The following is a 17,885-nucleotide window of genomic DNA, read 5'->3' as shown; positions in this document are numbered from 1 at the left end:
GCTGAACACGGCAAAGCGTGAGCCTGGAAGCCTGCAACACCTAGTGTTCAGCACCAGCAGCGGCTGCTGAGAAACGGGTGTCATCCCACAGCAGGGTGCTGCTTACCTGCATCAGACAGGCGTTTCCACAGCCATTGACTCCCCCATCTGCCTTGCCCGTACAGCCAACGCTCCTGCAGAGTTCAAGAAAAGCACCTGAATTCAAAACTGGAGCTAGCTACCGCTACAATTCGGGAGCCGTCTGTCAAACCCTGCCTTTACAAACCCAGGCTGCCGAGCTGGGAATCCAGTGACCCTACAGTGGAAAACACAAGGTAGAGTTCGCCCACTGTGATTCACACCACAACTTACATCATACCTCAGCAGAATTTATGGCATAAATCAAACCACCACTAGTTAAGGCATCTTACTGACCAGCTGAGGCAGTGGTCAGGAAGGAGCTGATGAACCCTGGAACGAGGTCATCACCCCTCTCTGCTTCCTCTTCCACATTTTTACAGTCAGTTAAACCTCTCTGGGCACAGAGGTGCCTCTCTGAGCCCTGCACCCTGGTTAGGCACACAAATTCTACTACCAAATGTCTCTTCAGCCTTTTAATTCTTTCTCGAGTCTGTTGGGAATTTCCATGACATATTTCCTTCCAAGTTAAAGCGTATGTTTACTTAAAAGCATGTTGTAGCTCTGAACTTCATCAGCCCTAGGTTTCCTAGGATTTGATCCAAGTGATCTTTACCTTTGAATCATTTTGGAAAGGCACTAGGGTAAAGATAGCCTCTGCTTTTGAGCTTAGGCTTGCCTGCAGGCGAACAATCTCAGTTCCCAAACCCAACAGATTTCCACTGCAAAAATTAAGAAAAAAAAGAAAAAGGAAAGCGGATGTACTGATTTGCCGAAGATGAAGGTTATTTTAAGCAATCATGTGTCCCCAGTTCATTTATAGCTGTCATGTTTTGTCCTCGTCCAAAAGCTTTTTTTGTCCTTACCGTAATATTTTTAGCGAAGTACAGTTTTCTGAGGAAACAACAAACCCTCACCTGAAATAGAAAAGATGAATAAGCAAACAGCTCTTTCGTTTATTAATTTGGGACTCTCTACTGTAGCATCACTTCTCCGGGTAGATACAGAGTCTGTTGACACTGCATTTCCTCTAGATGTTGCTATGTTATTTCTGAGAATGTTTTAAAAAAATACATCAATTCTGAACATCTCTCTATGCTTAGCACAGACTCTAAAAACAGGTAATTAAAATCCTTCTTTTAGTGCCACTAGAGCTGTTACCCATTGTATACTTCTATCGCTTCCTAAACCCTCGCACATCAGAAATTATCTTGTGGTAACAAGGTCCACAGGTTACACAACGCGTACAACTTTTAATTCAAAGTTAAATAACTTAAGACATTTGTTTACAGGCAGCAGTATTGGTTGCTCACTCTGTACATTGCATTTATTAGACATCAACAAGGAAAAACAACATTTGGCACAAGAATGCCTTTTTTATTATTATTATTTTTGGACACATGAACACAAAATATCCCTGCAGGCTAAAAAAAAATACATTGCAAATTGTACACAACCAGCATCTTATCGCAACATGGGGCTGCTAACCCACCCAGAACAGTTTAGAAAGAGTACCTCGTATTGCTATAGACATACATCCAGTCCAAATTTAATAAAATACAATTTTAAACATTACAAGTCTAACAATATAGAAACAAAAGTTACATCGTAAGTCAAAATGAACAAATGCAAACATTTTACATTGAAGTTTCAGCCTCTAGACATAGAAATATGAAAATGTCAATAGCAAGGTATAAGAAAATCTGTAAGTGATATTACAAGATCTTTCCTCAAATGCACAAGGAAAAAACCTTGTAGTTGAAACAGTATTGATACAATGCCCTCCAAACCCTGCCTTCTTAAAATGAAAGCAGAGTTACTCCCTTGCTATTGAGCAAGAAAAATCCTACAGCACATCCACAAAGGTAGTTTGGGGGGTAGGTTTCGTTAAACACCGTATCTGAACAAATGTGCCTTTACCCATTTGAAGAGCAAAGCTGTTGATATAGGTTAAATAACTCTGACACTTGTGTCTGGAGCAAGAGACGTACTGCATGAAGCAAATTTGCCTGTATATCACAACCTCTTATGCCCTTTGGATGCAGCTACAGGCACTACACTAAACTGTGGTACTTACAACAAGAATAAATAAGCCAGGCTGTTCAAATGTTTGAGACAGGCTAACTAGTGATTGCCAGAGCTTGTTCAGAATTCAGCTGTTCACAAAGCAAGCAGAACTGGTTTGAAAATGGGGTTTCTGCCCACCCGCCTCCCCCCCACCCCTTTTTATTTTATTTTATTTTTTTTTAAAGTGTCAACCACCCCCTTCCCCAACTCTTTAAACTTTGCTACATTTAAAATCTTTCACACCACATAGCTAAACAGTGGCCAACAGGCTTTATTTATATAAAAAAAAGAAAAGAAAAAAAAAACAGAACAAAACAAAAACACCCTAAGAACTACAGCTACAGAATGCACATCTTCCCATTGATTGACACATGCATAACGATTCAGTCAGTCCCAAGGGGTTAATTCAGATCGTCAAGCCCAACCTCCAGACTCAGCTCGTAGACCCTCAGAGGCCACTATTGCCAAAACTTCGATCTTGCATTTACCACCAAGCAACAGTCCTGAATTTAAACACTCAAAGTGACAGCACTGCAAAATTAGCAGTGTTTTTTTTTTTTATATATATATTATTATTTTTTAAACAATGGTGTTCTAACACAGGATTGAGTTAGGGTTCTCGCCATGCTTCCCAGGGCTAGCTGAGATCTAACAATCCACATAGTCTGAGGTTAAATATTCAGTCCAGTCACAGGCAAACAAAAGAGAGGCTCTCACTTCACTCAATCTGAACTAGGAGTGCTTGGCACTGGACAACTAACTAACTGGTGATAAAACGAAGTACTTGTTATGCACCCTTGATTAAACCAGTCACATTCTTGCCTAGTGCACAAACTCAAACAGTGATCTTTGATCCTATAACTTAAAAAAGGGTGCTCAGTTTCTTTTCAAGGTGCCAAAGTTCTCCATGTGTGTTGGGTCAGTCAGAGTTCATTCTAAAAAGGGGTTTTTGTATTCTCCCTGAACGAGTACTGAGAAAGCAGCCATCTAGCTGAAGCAGCGGTCAGTCTCCCACCCACATGTCCTGATTTTATTACACAAGTGAGGTATTCTTTAAAAATAAAAATAAAACAAATAAAAGGAATCTTTTTTTCAATCTAAACTCATCCACTATACGTGCCAGGAGCAGAGCTTGCTTCAGTCCCATTTAGAACAGAAAAGAAAGAAGTTTAAACTTAATTTAATGAGACATCCTATCTGAAAGGAGGTTATAAAACTGTTTGAAGACTAACTTCAGTGTACTCTGGTACAACTGAAAAAAACAGCATTTAGAAATGTAAACTTTAATTTATTTACAAGCTTAAAGACTGAAGGAAACAGCATTTCCTATTGCTGAAATTTTGAGGGGGCTGGTTCCTACGCTTTGGAACAGCAGACAACTTAGCAGCAAACCCCACACGAGTATCAGAGACCACAGTGCAATCGTTGGACTTCGCAAGCTTCTGTTATCAAAGTAGTGGTGTTAGTTCTACTCAGTTTAGGAATAAGCTTTTAATCTGCGCTAACTCATGTTAACACTAAGAGGAATCTACTCTTCACGTACTATGGTTGTGGATTCCGCGAGTGAAACCAAGCCCCTCTTCTTTATTACACATTGCAGCTGAAAAAAGCCAAGCAGATTAAAAAACCTTAATTTCTATAGGCTGGGACAGAATCAGGATATTAGACTTACATGGGTTAAACATGCTGTTGAATGCAGTTGTGTGTGCAACCTAGATTCCCAGGGAAAAAGTTTAAAATGCTGGTACAAGTCCTCAGGTTGCCTGTCACACAATACATTTAGACTGTACAGATTGGCAAGCCTTTCCTACATGTAACACCCAGTTTCCAAGCTTATAAAAAAAGTTGTAGACAGGACACCAACAGTGAATATAAAACAGTTAAAAATAATTCTTAAAAAAAGCATGGAAGTGCGTCTTTTCTAATTAGTTTCAGAAACTGCCAAATTGTGTGTTCAGAAAACGACACGAGAATGTTGGTTAAACTCATGCACAACCCTCAGCTAGAAAATTACACTGTTAGGGGGGCTTAAAAAACAAATATTTATTGCCAAAGTTAACCCTTCTATGAGAAAAAAGTTTTAAAATCACTTAGATTTATCAAACCACACAGCAGCATAAAGTGGGCACTTTTGTAAAAGTTTGCAAAATACCTAAAAGCTAATTTTTTTTGTATTTTTTTTGTATTTTTTTTTTAATCATTTTTAGAGGGGGAGAATGATGGTTCGGTATTTCCTATGATACCATGGCAGTATTATTTGTAACCATTATAATTAAAACCTACTGACAGGCATCACTATCTGGTTATGTTACACATTCACAGAACAAGAACCACCTATATTTGAACTCGCCGTATAGTGCAATTGCTTTGCAGCCCAAGTCTGCAGAGATTAAAAAGATAATTAGTAAAACCGACAAAAAACTGCAATACCTGTGAAAGTTATGTTTGTCAAAAGGCATTTACAGTAGTGAAGTCTAAAATCTCCATTAAAAAATCTATGGCCCCACACAATAGAACAATTACATTTAACTGGAGTAAAACATTTTGCCATAATATGCATACTCACTAAGCAGTGCATGAAGACGGGGGATCAGTCATCATGATAAACTAATGGGATGAGAAGATAACTTAAAAACCGTAGCTAGCAAAATATTCAATAGAAACCTTTCATGCCAAGTCCTTTAAAAATTTCAGGATGATCGGCCTTTTGCGCTTTGAGGTAAAAATTCAGTCCAATGCATCAGAAAAGACAGTCTATGAATTCCTATTACACAAAATAATGAAACGAATGGCTCAATTGTGTTGGTGCATCAGACATTGCTGTGAAGTACAGATTCAGTGCGACTGTTCAGAGCTGCTGGTAGTGGGCAGTCTGAAATAAACCGGGCCCTAGCTATAGCAGTAGGCATTGACAACATTTCAGGACTGCACGAGTTGTTGGTTTTGCCACATCTTCCCAGATGCTCTCAAGCAAAATACATTGTGTGTTGAGTGTCATGGTGGATCTGCACTGCCTTTGCCAGAGCCTGAGGATCACGGCCATTGCTCTGTCCCGACACGTGGCTGCCTTCAGCGCTGTAAAAAGGCAGACAGAGAGCCTTGAACAATTGGGCCAACAAGCCCAGAACTCCAGTTCATTACCTGGCTACCAAGACAGCGAGGTACAGTTCCTTACCTGTCGTGATCCTTGTCCACAAGATGGTATCTGGCCCTAAACGCTACCAGCCTGGCGTAGTATGCAGGAGCTGGGATAGAGACTGATCGTGTACAGCGCACATACGTGTGACATAGCTGGTAGGTCAGCAGCTGTAGCTCGTCTGCAGTAAAACAGTTGTCATCCCACAAGACCTGATAGTGGGAGGGCCGGCTGGTTCCCTGCGGAGAACAGAGGAGCATTCAGCTGGACAGCATCAACAAAACCAGAGGTGGTACTGCAGGCTGTACCTTCTATCAGTACACTGAAGAGTGAGCACCAAACAGGCACTGAACTTATGCAACTAACTCTAAAGTCTGCCAAACTATAAATAGAAGCAACATTACTCATCAGGACAACAATAAGGATTTAGTCCCACAGCCTGAGCGCAGCAGAGCTGAAACGTTACCTGAATTCCTGCGTGGCTACAGAGGTAAAAGTCAAATTCAGAAGGATGCGTGATCGTGCTGTCCACAGTAGTGCCTGCTGGTACGTTGCCACTCTTACCCACCTGATGTGGAAAGTTTATTATTAGCCTGTGTTTGTTTTTCTTTAGAAGTGATCCAAAAATACCTCCTTAGATAGGCTCTACTTAAAGTTGCTTGAGAATTTACTGCTCGAAAATGGGAAAAAAATAAGGTAATTTACATAGGAGGAATGAAAGTGTTCTCTGCGAGTTCACGGTTAGAAACTTATAGTTGGTGCATAGTTAGAAACTCTAGTTGGTGCATAATCAGAGAAAAATAAAGTTCCTGCCAGCACCATTAAAATTGCAGAGTGGGATAAAGCCTATATAAGTAATTCAGAATATGGAAAAAAGGCAGGCTTTCTGAAATAGATTTCACACCCTTGTTTGCAATCACACCCGAGATGTTTATTTCGAGCAAACCTGTGATCAAGAACTATCTAAAACAGGTTCCTTCATTGGCCTGTGGATTTGTGACATAGGCAAATATTATTGATGCCTATGAACAGAACAGGCGACTAACTGAACAACTAGCATGTGCTGAGAATCTCTAACTATAAAAAAAATGAGGTTACAGCTCCAGATACACAAATCCAGGGATACAGAGTATGCTCATTCCAAAAGGGGCTGGGAACAAGCTGTTCCATCCGACTGCCTGATGTAGAGCAATAAAAAAAAAAAAAAGGGGGGGGGGGAGGAACTGGCTATTTTGGTCTTACAGAGAGCCTGTTCCATCACAGAACTCCTCCTGTTTGTATAGATAAGTTAGTTCCAATGGGTGAGATGGATTCCACCCCTTTTATCCAAACCAGCTACATTCCCATTGCCTCCTTGCTTAAGTACCCAACGTTACTTGCCCTTTCAGTTTTGTCAGCACAGAACAGTCTGGTGTGATGCCTTTTCTGCACAACAATGTAGGTTATTCCTGGTCTATAGTCTTCTTCCAAACTAATACAGGCCTTCCGGATAGCTATGAGCTCTGGCCATGCTACCTAGAAGTAGAAGATTTAATTATTAGGTGCAGAACTCAGTGCATGCAATATTATTCTCTCCAAGCATTAAGTGTCACTTCCTGAGGAGCACAATCAGACAGGATAACTGCACCTTGTGTCTGCCCAGAAGAACTCATTGAAACTGCAAATTGTCCCCTTAAATAAATGCAATCCATATTTAGTTGGAAATATGTGCCAATCCCTTTTCATAGGCAACAAGAGATCATCAGACGGTACCTGTTTCATCTGCCCTTCTGATACTCCCCCTCTGTAGTAAATGATCCGTGTGGGCTTGAACCGAGTGGATTTGTAAAACTGGATCAACAGTTCTCGCACCATGTTAGTCAGGTCCTGTATCACCTCCTGACTGTACAGCAATTCCTGCGAGGTCTCCTGCCGGGAGGTCTGCACACGCACTGTAGCACAGTAACGGCTGGGGTGGCCGTCCATGCTGCCTACCACAGCAGCAATAGAAGGCTTCTTTCCATCCCCGGCGGGAGGGTGGGTGACATCTGCTCCCAAGAAGATCACTGGCTGCTGGAACACTGAGGGCCTGTTTAATAAGATTAAGGTGTGTTAAATAATGATGCACAGAAGTGGGATGAGGAAGGAGGGTAGGAGAAAAAAAAGACAGCTAAGGAAAGTATATTCAAACCATTCAAGAGCACTAAAACCATGCCAGAATCTTTAAAGACAAAAGATCTCTACCTCAAGCTCTTATAGTCCAGACAGAGCAGAAAGCAGAAAAGAACCAAGGGCAGAGAAACTTACAAGCATTTATCACAGGTCACTCTGCCTCACTCCTTTTCTTTCAGTGTGCAAGGAAATACAGTATGCTTATGGAGATGGCAAAAGTAAAAGGCAGACAGACTGAACTCAAAGGTAGGAAAAGGACCAAAAGAGAGGACCAAAAAATAAAAATAAATTAAAAAAAAAAAAACACTTTTTTGAGCTTGTTTTCTCACACACACTGCTGGACTCCTCTAACACTAAAGAGATTCCTCAGCACAGGGTTTACAAGGCAGATTCTAAACACAGAAGCACCCTCCTCTGTCTTCTTTAATCTGTGGCTATTTCTAGCATACTTCATATTTTGAAAGGTACAATTTTAACTAGCAAAACAAAATAACACCATTTTGCTTGACAATCCAGACTTCAAGGAGAACTTTAGATTTAACCTTACCTTTGATGAGGTACAAGCACATTGTTGATTCCTCCAAGCTTTGCGTTTATCTTCAGACACAGGTTGGACAGTGTTTGCGGGGACGTTTTCACCACGTTCTTTACCTGAACACACTGAGTGGCCATGCCAAGAAGCGTGTCACCAACCCGCTTTACTTCAGCTGTGACAGAAAAGTAAGACAGTGGTTCCAATTACCTGAACAGTCAGTAATTCCATCTGCTTTCTCTTATTTTTCTCAAATGCTATGCTAATTCGAATCCTTAAAGGTTCACTGACAAAGGCTCAGCCTGCTCTTTGGGATGCAAAAGTTCTCCAATGAGACCTGACAAACCAAACTTAAAAAAAAAACAACAAAAAACAACAAAAATGACCCAAAACCACCTCTTAAACTAAAGACACTGCCTACTCTGTTTCCTTTCTACCAACGAAAAGCATAGTGAGATGCCCAGTCGCTGTACAACTACTTAACGTTTTACAGCCTCTTCTCCATACCATACACGGGTGTCTTTCCAGGTAGAATCACCACGATCAGCTGCAGACCAACGTAAGTCAGTTTTAAGTGTTTAAACATGGGCTCCACGCTGTCTGCACCCTGGGCGTATTTGCAGAAGCAGGGCTGGCCTTGGATTGGCATCCCTGCATCCTTGGAGATCTTGCGCAGCTGGTCAGTGAAGCTCCTGTATATGAAATATAAATGGAAACAACCTCACCTTTTCCCTGTTTCACTTTCCTGTTAATTCTATCGACAAGATCTAAGCTGCTTCAGCTATTTCACAACACCACCAACTTGACGCTACACTGTTCCATTAAGCTATTCTATCATGGTAAGAAATTCACTAATATGATTTTAATCTTGTATGAGGAAAAGTTTCATAAGCCTCTGTTCCAGTAATTGCAGAAGCCTTGGGAAAACAAACATACATTTAAGTTGAATAGTCTGAGGTAGATTCCCAAACTAATACTGATGTGCTGGTAAATTCCTATCATCCAGTGATTTTTGCTGCAACCATGATTTTTACTGCATGTTTCAGTGGTTTAAACAGCACCTGATATTTAGGACTCTGCAAAGTAATCTGAAGGGAAAGAGGGAGTGGTGTATGTTGTCTGAGAGGCAGTAAAGGTTAAAAAAATAAAAGTTTAGGTTTTGGAATAAAAGACCATCAATTATTTGTAAAAAAACATCAGAGTACAAGCTGATTGCAGTCTCCACAGCAGGAAACAGAGCCTCAGTGGTAAGGGAATTGATACTTTTCCTAGCCAGCCAATTAGGTTATGAGCTTTGTTGTAGTCTCCTCCCAAGGTGCAAATATTTAAGTCACGGAACTGCGGTTTCCTCTTTTTACTATTAGATGCATTAGTCAGCTTATACTGCATTCCACTGTTCAGAGATAAGAAGAAAATAATCCCTGAAACGGGTACTATTAATAAATATTAAAAATACTTACTTTAGTAAGTCTTCCCTGCATTGTTTTTGAGGAGCAAAACAGGCGACAGCCCAAACTTTAATCTCAATGCCAGCATAGAACTGTTTCCCTCTCATGTCCCACACGCCTTGGTTTGGTGTGGCCACAGTCTTGTTCTAGGTCAAAAACAAAGGCAAATTAAAAATAAAAGAACTCTACCTGGTTTTGACTACAGCCAACCAGTGCTCAAACAACAGCATGCTTTCTGAGAAGATATACGGAACACCATGGATTTAAATAACTCCAGAACAAGATAGTACTACCAGACACAGAAAACTCACCCTGCCTCCATATTGCAGCATTGGTGCTGGCAAAACTCTGCCTGTCAACTCTGTCATTTCATTATGGACAACAATACCAAACTCCTTCAGGTACGGATCAGGTCCACCAACCATGCTGTTACTTTTTACCTGGTGACAAGGAAAGAATTTATGTAACTACACCCAATGCTTCGGGTGACTCTGCACTCTTTGCAATTAATAGGTTTAAAAGTATTCGTTTTAAAGTCAGATTTTTGAACTTCCACAGTTTGGGGTTATTCTGGTTATCATGACATATGCTCTTCTGGAAGAGCCTTCTGGAAGTGACAAATGCAGATTGTTTAGCTGAAAAAATGCTTACTAGTCTGCTGATTTCTTCCTGTCGGTCTGGTGCAGATCTCGCAGTTGCTTTTATCATAGTCGATGTCTGATTGTCCGTTAGCTTCTTGATACATCTCTGGCCAGCCACTATGTTACACACCTACACAGGAACAGTGAGAAGTGGCATGACACCATTTAACAAAGGATATACCACGGTGCAAGAGAAAGTGAGATTCTTACCTCAAGTGGCAAATATGTGTGTTTCTGTTCCTGTCCTACTTGGAGACAGGGAAGATGAGGATATTTTAGCTGCAGACTGTACTTCTGCTTAAAATATTGAGCTACTGTACACTCCATAGCCTGCCCATTTTCCAGCTGCAGAGGAAACCTATAAAGGACATTTGTTCTGGTTAGGCTTTTTTATTTTTATTTTTTATATAAAAAGGAAAAAGCAATGTGGAAAATCTATTTCAGAGTAGCAATGCTTAAAACATTTATTTTCCTTAGCTACTGGATCTCTTGTTTGTAAGAAGATTTTATAGACAATATACGGAATTTATCAAAGCTGTTCTAACAATTACCACCTTTGATACCTATATTAAGAAGTTGGGATACAGCTTTAATTTTGTTGTGTTGAAGTAAATAAAGCAATTGTCAAAACCCACATTATTCCTCTGGTCTGCTAAGAGTGAACACTCTTTCAAAGCCGCATAGTTGCTTTACCTCTGGAATCGGCTTTTCTAACATAAATACTATACCTAAATGGTCCAAGATCTTAAAAATTGTCAACAAGTGCTTGTATACATACGTCTGATGACTGGCTGGCCGTCGAGTAACATTGCAAACTCGGTATTTTCTCTTCATCTGGCCGCAGTGAGTAACCTCTACTTTTAGACCTGAAAACCAAAATAAGTCACCTAAATAAAATCAGACATAGGAGGCACCTTTGAGAAAGAAAACAGCAAAAAGGAACAGACCAACTTCCCAACTGCCTTGCGAATTTTCATTACAACATAGTACTGACAAGGTTACAGATTTCTGATGCAGTGATGCTTTAGAACAAGCCTTTACCTCTGATTTCTTTGGTAAACTTGACACGCTGGGAGTCCGTCAGAGGCTTGGTTTGTTCATTGATGTTCTGAATGTCCAAGACCTCACACATGAACTCGATGATAGGCTGGGCGCGATAGAAAGCAGTTGCTGACACTAAGAATTAAAAAATAAATAAAAAATATTAATTTAGAAGCAGCAAAGACTCTGTTACATTAGTGAGACAGAATTTCCTACATACCATCAATGTTGAGCATCATGTTCCACATGGCAGGCCTGACGGACTGGTGGAAACCAAACCAGACCTCCCTGCCACCACCCAGAGGGTGGTAATAGCCTTCAGGGGGGGAGAAAAAGGAGCGACCCACAGGAGTATACCTGAAAAAAAACGTAAGAATATTAATAAATCTCATCACTGCTTTCTGATGGACCTTTTTAAAGTCATATGTTTAAAATGCACTTCTATAGTACACTGTAACTGTTAGAACAAACTCATGGCAAGCATACAAAACCTTTACCAGCAGAGCAGTTGGAAAGGCTGCAGCAAATTCCAGTTGGAAACATGACCAGCAGATACAAGTCCTGAGTTGAGATCAAATTTCCCTATTCTAGTGCAAATTTGTAATGCAGGCATTGAATTACACAACAGCATCCCTCAACCCTTCTGCAGCAGGAAGGTGTAATAGCAATAGAACAGCAGCAAGCAGTAAACAATACAAAGGTAAGACAGATGCAAGATTGAGCCAGTTAGGAAGACACTGGAAGCACTCACCTCATGGAGGGAAGGTGCCGTGTGATTACATCAAGTGCCTGTACAGAATCTTCTGGAACTTCATTCAAGTGCCCTGCCAGAGCTTCCAGCAGCAACTGAAGGCTGACGACTGATACCCACTGAATGGATACTTTAAAAGTCTGGTCCTTCCCCTCCCCTGGAAGCGTCACCTCCATATCCACCTTACATGTAAAATTAAGCAAAAGCTTTTGTTAAGGACTGGAGGCTACCACGACACTATGCGAGATTACTTATTTCTCTTAAGTATCCTTTGATTCTTTATTTTTGCTGATTGGTTTGTGTAATTTGCTTAGACTATTACAATCAGTTTCCTTACAATTTGGAAAGCTCATAATTCATTCATCTGAAGAAACCTCAGTGAAGTTACTGCGGTATCTTGAAGTCTAGATTGTAAGTGATAATTAGTATGGTGAGTATGATGACATCAAAACTCTGAGAACTGTGAGGTTTTTTTTTGTTTTTAAAGTGTCAACCAGTTAATAGCAAAATGTCTTGCGTCCTTAACAGGAAGGCAAGAAAAAACTATTTCTGGTCAAAAAGAAGAATCACTGGGATACATAAATCTCTGAGTTCTAACATAGAACTTGAAATTATTCTCACACACCCAGCCAAAGGGTAAATGGGAACTCATCCTACGTATTCCTCATGGCACTGTATCAGCAAAAACCAGATCCCTGGGGAGAAGAGTAGATGGGGGTTATTTAAGTTTTGCATCAGGACTGGTTAATACAGATCTCAATCCGTCAGAGCCAGGGTGTTGTGAGCATGGCCCGGCACACTAAGGGCCAGTGCAGCTGATTTAGTTGTTCACAGTCCTTGTAGCACAGTTCTTATGAACAGGAACACATAGTTCAACAGTGCAGCCAAACCAAAACAGCCATTTGTCATCTAACAACTACTGTATCATTTAACAAGGGAACTAGGGTTAGAACAGAGAAAATGGAAATTTGCATCAGGGTAAAAAAAAAAATTCTATTTGCAGCTGAAAGAGCACAATAGGTTGTTCAGAGCATCACTGACAAGTGCACCGAGTGAAGAGTTGACCACTAAAAACTCAAAGATGATAAACTTCAGTAAGGCTCCTAAAAGCACCTAAATTACCAACACTGCCTGTAATTCCCACGACTATACTAATACATGTGATAATATCTTAGGTTTTGGTCAATAAAAACACTTTTCAAATGACACTAACAGTTTTCCACAGAAACTTAGAGCGGCTTGTAGCAGCACTTACTCTGTCGCGGCCAATCGGTAAGGGGTGTGCAGTGTACATGTTCCGCTTCCCATCGTAGCCAGGCTGCCGATCACCAAATATTTGCATCTTGAAGTGTCTCACCATGGTGTCCACCACCTCTCTACAGAGGAAGGCATCAAGTTATGGAGAACAGGAAAACCCAGCAATGATCTTAAGCAGTTTAAAATTCCTTTTTTATATTTTCTTAAAAGAGCAGGGTAGGAGAAACAACAGCACACTAGAACATACCCAAGTCATCAGCAGAACCCAAGAGCAAAAGTAACCTCCAGATTAAGACACTTAATTTTCAATATAAAGGTGTCTACAGGCATGGTAGGTGTCCAAACTCTCATTACTATCAGCAGAAATATGCTCAATATAGACAGTGGAATCCAAATAACTGTTTGAGCACAGGAGCAAATAACAGCATCTACCTTGTGGTGAGCTGAGGTGCTCTGCAGCTTGATTCCACTGACAGAACATCCACATCTGAACACCTAAAACACTGCAAATAGAATCCCTTCCCCTCAGCTAACACACATCTTTGTATAATAGACTGGAACAACTATCAAGCATGTTCACTTGCAGACTAGAAAATAAAAAGAGCTGTAGTTCAAGGCTGAATGCTTTTCCTAAAGCCTTCTATATTACTGCCAGCTTGCAAAATATCTTAATAAAAATAAAGAGAATATTGTATTACAGCTCACTGAACAATAGGACAACTGCTAACCACGATACAAACACAAGCTGTTCTGTAGCTGATTAATGTTTAGGACGTACAGTTCCCTAAACTGAAGCATAAACACTTTTAAAATATATATGTATATTAAAGTATTAGTAGTGTTAAGCAACTCATACCTGTTCACTCTTCGGGGCCGTTTTTCTGGTTTGATATCTACATCATAGTGATAAACGTCAATCTTGGGGATCTGGACCTGGAAGTGGTTGGCTAGGAGGCGGATGGGTTTCCCAACAGTTCCCAGGCCTGGGCGACGGGGTGGCTGGAAAAGGCTTGCCGGAGGCCCTACGGAAGTCAAAGAAATATGTAAGAAAAATAACTTAGCACTCAGTGCAGCATCTTTTCGGGTGTATTTAGCTGGAAAGCCTTTCTGGCAGGGCAGCTCTGACCTTCCCGGTGAAAAACGCGCTCCCTAAAGCATATCTAGGTTAATGCCACAACCCCTTCTCTGAATTGTAGTGACATTTTTCATAGTTATGGCTTACGAACTTGACAGAGTCCTGAGATGGAATACAAACATTTACATACTATGTATCTTGATATAATGTAAACATAAATGCATTCCTACCTTCATTTCTAGAACAAATCAATAGCCACACCTTTCCATTACTGGCTTGAAGCTCAGATGTTCATGATTGCCACTCTTGGCATACTCAGGAAATAACACAACTTCTACCTGAAAATCGATGTAATCTAGAAATGGAGAATTGGAATTTTTATTCTGAACTAAACTTAAAACATATTGCCATATTGAATCCAGGCTAAAAGAGTTTTGTTGTTTCCTTTACATCACGAACACATCACTTTTGTTAACGGTGGGATGCTTTTCCCCTGGAGCATGACTCCAGCCAATTTCAGGTTCCAACAAGAAGGAAGGACAAACGGTCTAGGCTTTCTTCTAAAAAGAAGAGTAAGGGAACAAGCATAAGGACAGGTATAGATTCCTAACAGGTGTGGAGAAGGCAATTTATTTGGACAGAAGCAATAGCTTCAGAAAAAGTTCCAAGGAGGAAATCAGGAGAGGCTTAAATCAGTATTCACATGTAAGCTAGTCACTAGTTAACCTTTAGTTCAATTCCTCAAAGCGTTAAGATCTGAGATAGCATGTTAACAGGATAAGCACTTTTGTTTTGCTGTTGTTAAATCTGTCACAGCCTCGGTTGAAACTGCATATAAAGCAAATGGAATTAGTACATTTTCATGGGTTTTGTCTCTATCTGCCAGTGCTCAGTGCATTTAATGTTTCTTTTCTCTGTTCTAGAGCAGCAAACGAGAGGGGAAAAAAGTTTCACAAGACAGGAATGTAATAATAAAGTAATAATAAAACTTAGGGCAAATTCAGTATTGTAAGACTGTGTCAACTTGGCAGTATCTATTGAAATCAAAGGCTCAAAAGTTTATACAAAAAAAGAAAAAGTACAAGCTGGAGGATGAAGCTCATATTTGGGCACACTTCAGTGTGCAGCAATAATCTTAACACAATCCTAAACTAAACCCAAGGCTGAATCAAAGGAGCCTTCCAAGCCATCTAATGGCTACTACATTAAAATTACCGATTTGAGGATACCAACCCTCAAATATCTAAGCAGAAGTAACACTTAGAGCACGTAAGCAGCCGTAGCCCACTTGACACATCAAGCTGCAGCAGCACGGTGGCTGTTTGGGCCACAGCCATCCCACACGACACATCGCTGGCTCTGCACCCGCATGAGTAATTGCCATCAGCCCAGGAGCTCCCAACGCCGCAGTTAAACTGGTTGTAGGGTACAGTTAGTACTCAAAAAAAGCTACAGCGATCTTGACGAGCGTGAATCATCGAGGGCAATCAAAGTTTGCTGTGCTTATTTGGATACGAGAGAGATGATCCATTAATCCTGTGCTAATTAGCCTGAAGTAAGTGCAAGCACTGACCTCCCACAAGAGATTAAATGACAACTATATTTACCCATTTTCCTGCCTCGCTATTGACAAGTTTTGCAGGCAGGCATGGCAATGCTGACCTAGGTCAGCTTTGATGCAAGGAGACAGCGCTTACACCTTCGCCTTCCTAAGGTTATTTCTCAAAGGATTCTAGGGAATAAGTCAGAAGCTGCTTCCCCCTCTGAAGCCAGGCTTCCTTGCAAGTCACAGCAATTTTATCGGGATTTTTGCCTGGTCAGCCTGCCTAGGGTTATACTCACTGTTTCTCTTAATTTCTCCTATCGTTTAGGTTCTCTGAGCCGTCAGCTGAGTTACTTCAGACAGGAAGTACTTTTACACAGCCAAAAGAGGATCTGCTTCTGAAGTTGGGAGTTCGGACAGGCTACATCATGTATCTACACAGCAGAACCAAAACAAGCCCTCCACTAAGTGTTTTAGGATCTGGATTCTTCTGGAATTGCACCTTTCTGTCAATAAATGTTTCCTATTCTACTAAAATTAACAGCACTTCAATTATACCAACAGCACGATCAAGATCTTTATCAACAACACACACAGACCACTTGTGTTGAGAAACACATCTTGCAGTCAGCTCACGGAAGAATAATTAAGGAACGAGATACCAGAGCGAAGACACCCCGTACGAAATAACCCCAACATTTAGCCAAAGTTTGTTAAATAAAAAAAATAACATCCAAGGCGCACGCTTTCAGGAGGCACCACCTTAGGTGGCCAAATGTCAAAAATCAGACCGGAGGGCTTAGGGGATTTGGGTGCAGTGAGAGTGTCCCCAAAGCCCTGTGACACCCCCCAAGCCCTGTGACACCCCCAAACCCTGCGCCTCCCCCCCATACAGCCCCTATCCCACTGACAGCCGGGGCCTGTCCCCCTCAGAGGTCTCACCACCGGGCAGCCCCCCAAAAAACCCCAAAACTTCCCCGAGAGGCTGCAGCCGGTGGGGGGGGGGGGGCCTCACCCCTCACAGCGGGTCCCCCCCCCGGCCCCTCACGGCCACCCCCTGAGGCCTCACCGGGCCCCGGCGGGCGGCGCTGCCCTCCCCAGGCCTCAGCTGGTGGCGCCCGGCCGGGCCCGAGGCCTTCCTCCTCCTCCTCCTCCTCTTCCTCCCCTCAGGCCTTACCCCCCCCCCCACCTCAACGCGGCTCTCACCGGGTCCCAGCGCTTCCATGGCGGCGGCGGCGGCCTCGCTGCGGTCCCCCCCGGCCCCGCCGCTGCTGCCGCTGCCACCGCCGCCACCTCCACCTCCACCTCCGCCTCCTCCTCCTCCTCCGGCCCCGGGCCCCGCCGCCGCGGCGTAACGCTTGATCTCGGGAATATTGGCACCGGGGGGGGGGCCCGGTGAGGAACCGGGGCGGGAGGGAGCAGCGGCGGGGCCGGACGACGAGGAGGAGGAGGAGGAGGAGGAGGAGGAGGAGGTGGAGGAAGGGGCGCGGCGGGCAGCGCTCCGCTTCCCCGAGCTGTGGTGGCGGCGGCGCGGGGAGGGGATCGCGGGCGCCGAGCGCGCCCCCGCTGCCGCCAGCACCGGGTGAGGAAGAGGAGGAGGAGGAGTGGGGGGGGGGAGGGAGGAAGGAGAGGCCCCTCCACGCTGCCCGGCGCCGCCGGCTCGCGCACGCGCACCGCCCCCTGCCGGCGGGGGCGCGCACGCCGCCTCGCACCCTTTCGCCGCCGGCCCGGCAACAGGTGGAGGGGGGGGGGCTGTGCGCGGCCCCGTGCGCGGCCCCGAGGGCTGTGGAGGGGAGGTGGGGGCGCCTCAGAGCCTCAACACCCCCCCCTCAGGACGGCGGTCGGTGTCACAGTCAAGCTGTGGTGACCCCAAAACAGCCCCCGTGTGCTGCTGGAAACATAAGGTGGTGCTAAAGCAACCCGTGACACCCCCAAAAACAGCCCCGTGAGTCGCTGGAAATGTAAGGCGGTGCCAAATCGAGCTGTGACACCCCCAAAACCAGCTACTCTCAGCCCCCGTGAGCTTCTAGGAACATAAGATGGTGCCAAACCAACCCGTGACACCCCAAAACCAGCCGCTGTCAGCCCCCATGAGCCACTGGAAATGTGAGGTGGTGCCAAACCCG

General features: G+C 43.1%; 1 protein-coding gene across 1 annotated transcript; it reads right to left on the bottom strand.

Annotated features, from left to right (window-relative positions):
- Positions 1 to 1,418: 1,418 nt before the first annotated feature.
- Positions 1,419 to 17,128, bottom strand: AGO4 (argonaute RISC component 4). Its single transcript, XM_027443807.3, has 18 exons — positions 16,966 to 17,128; positions 13,998 to 14,163; positions 13,140 to 13,260; positions 11,885 to 12,066; positions 11,354 to 11,490; positions 11,134 to 11,268; positions 10,871 to 10,958; positions 10,303 to 10,450; positions 10,103 to 10,222; positions 9,763 to 9,891; positions 9,464 to 9,597; positions 8,511 to 8,695; positions 8,019 to 8,178; positions 7,073 to 7,388; positions 6,701 to 6,835; positions 5,787 to 5,888; positions 5,360 to 5,559; positions 1,419 to 5,259 (listed from the first exon to the last, which is right to left on the bottom strand). The coding sequence occupies exons 1-18, from the start codon at positions 16,982 to 16,984 to the stop codon at positions 5,151 to 5,153; spliced, it is 2,586 nt and encodes an 861-aa protein (XP_027299608.1). The 5' UTR covers positions 16,985 to 17,128; the 3' UTR covers positions 1,419 to 5,150.
- Positions 17,129 to 17,885: the final 757 nt, after the last annotated feature.

The sequence above is a fragment of the Anas platyrhynchos genome, chromosome 24 (genome assembly GCF_047663525.1).
Source record: "Anas platyrhynchos isolate ZD024472 breed Pekin duck chromosome 24, IASCAAS_PekinDuck_T2T, whole genome shotgun sequence".
NCBI lineage: Eukaryota > Metazoa > Chordata > Aves > Anseriformes > Anatidae > Anas > Anas platyrhynchos.
The sequence above is the reverse complement of the archived record's forward strand: the minus strand, read 5'-3'. Positions and strand labels throughout refer to the sequence as shown.

Bases quoted from the DNA above. Each gene is read 5' to 3' on its own strand.
- AGO4 (XM_027443807.3), bottom strand. The intron at 12,067-13,139 runs GTAAGTGCTGCT...TTTACATGTAAG, and splicing joins TACCGATTGGCCGCGACAGA to GTGGATATGGAGGTGACGCT. The intron at 10,959-11,133 runs GTAAAGGCTTGT...TTTGGTTTTCAG, and splicing joins GTTTACCAAAGAAATCAGAG to GTCTAAAAGTAGAGGTTACT.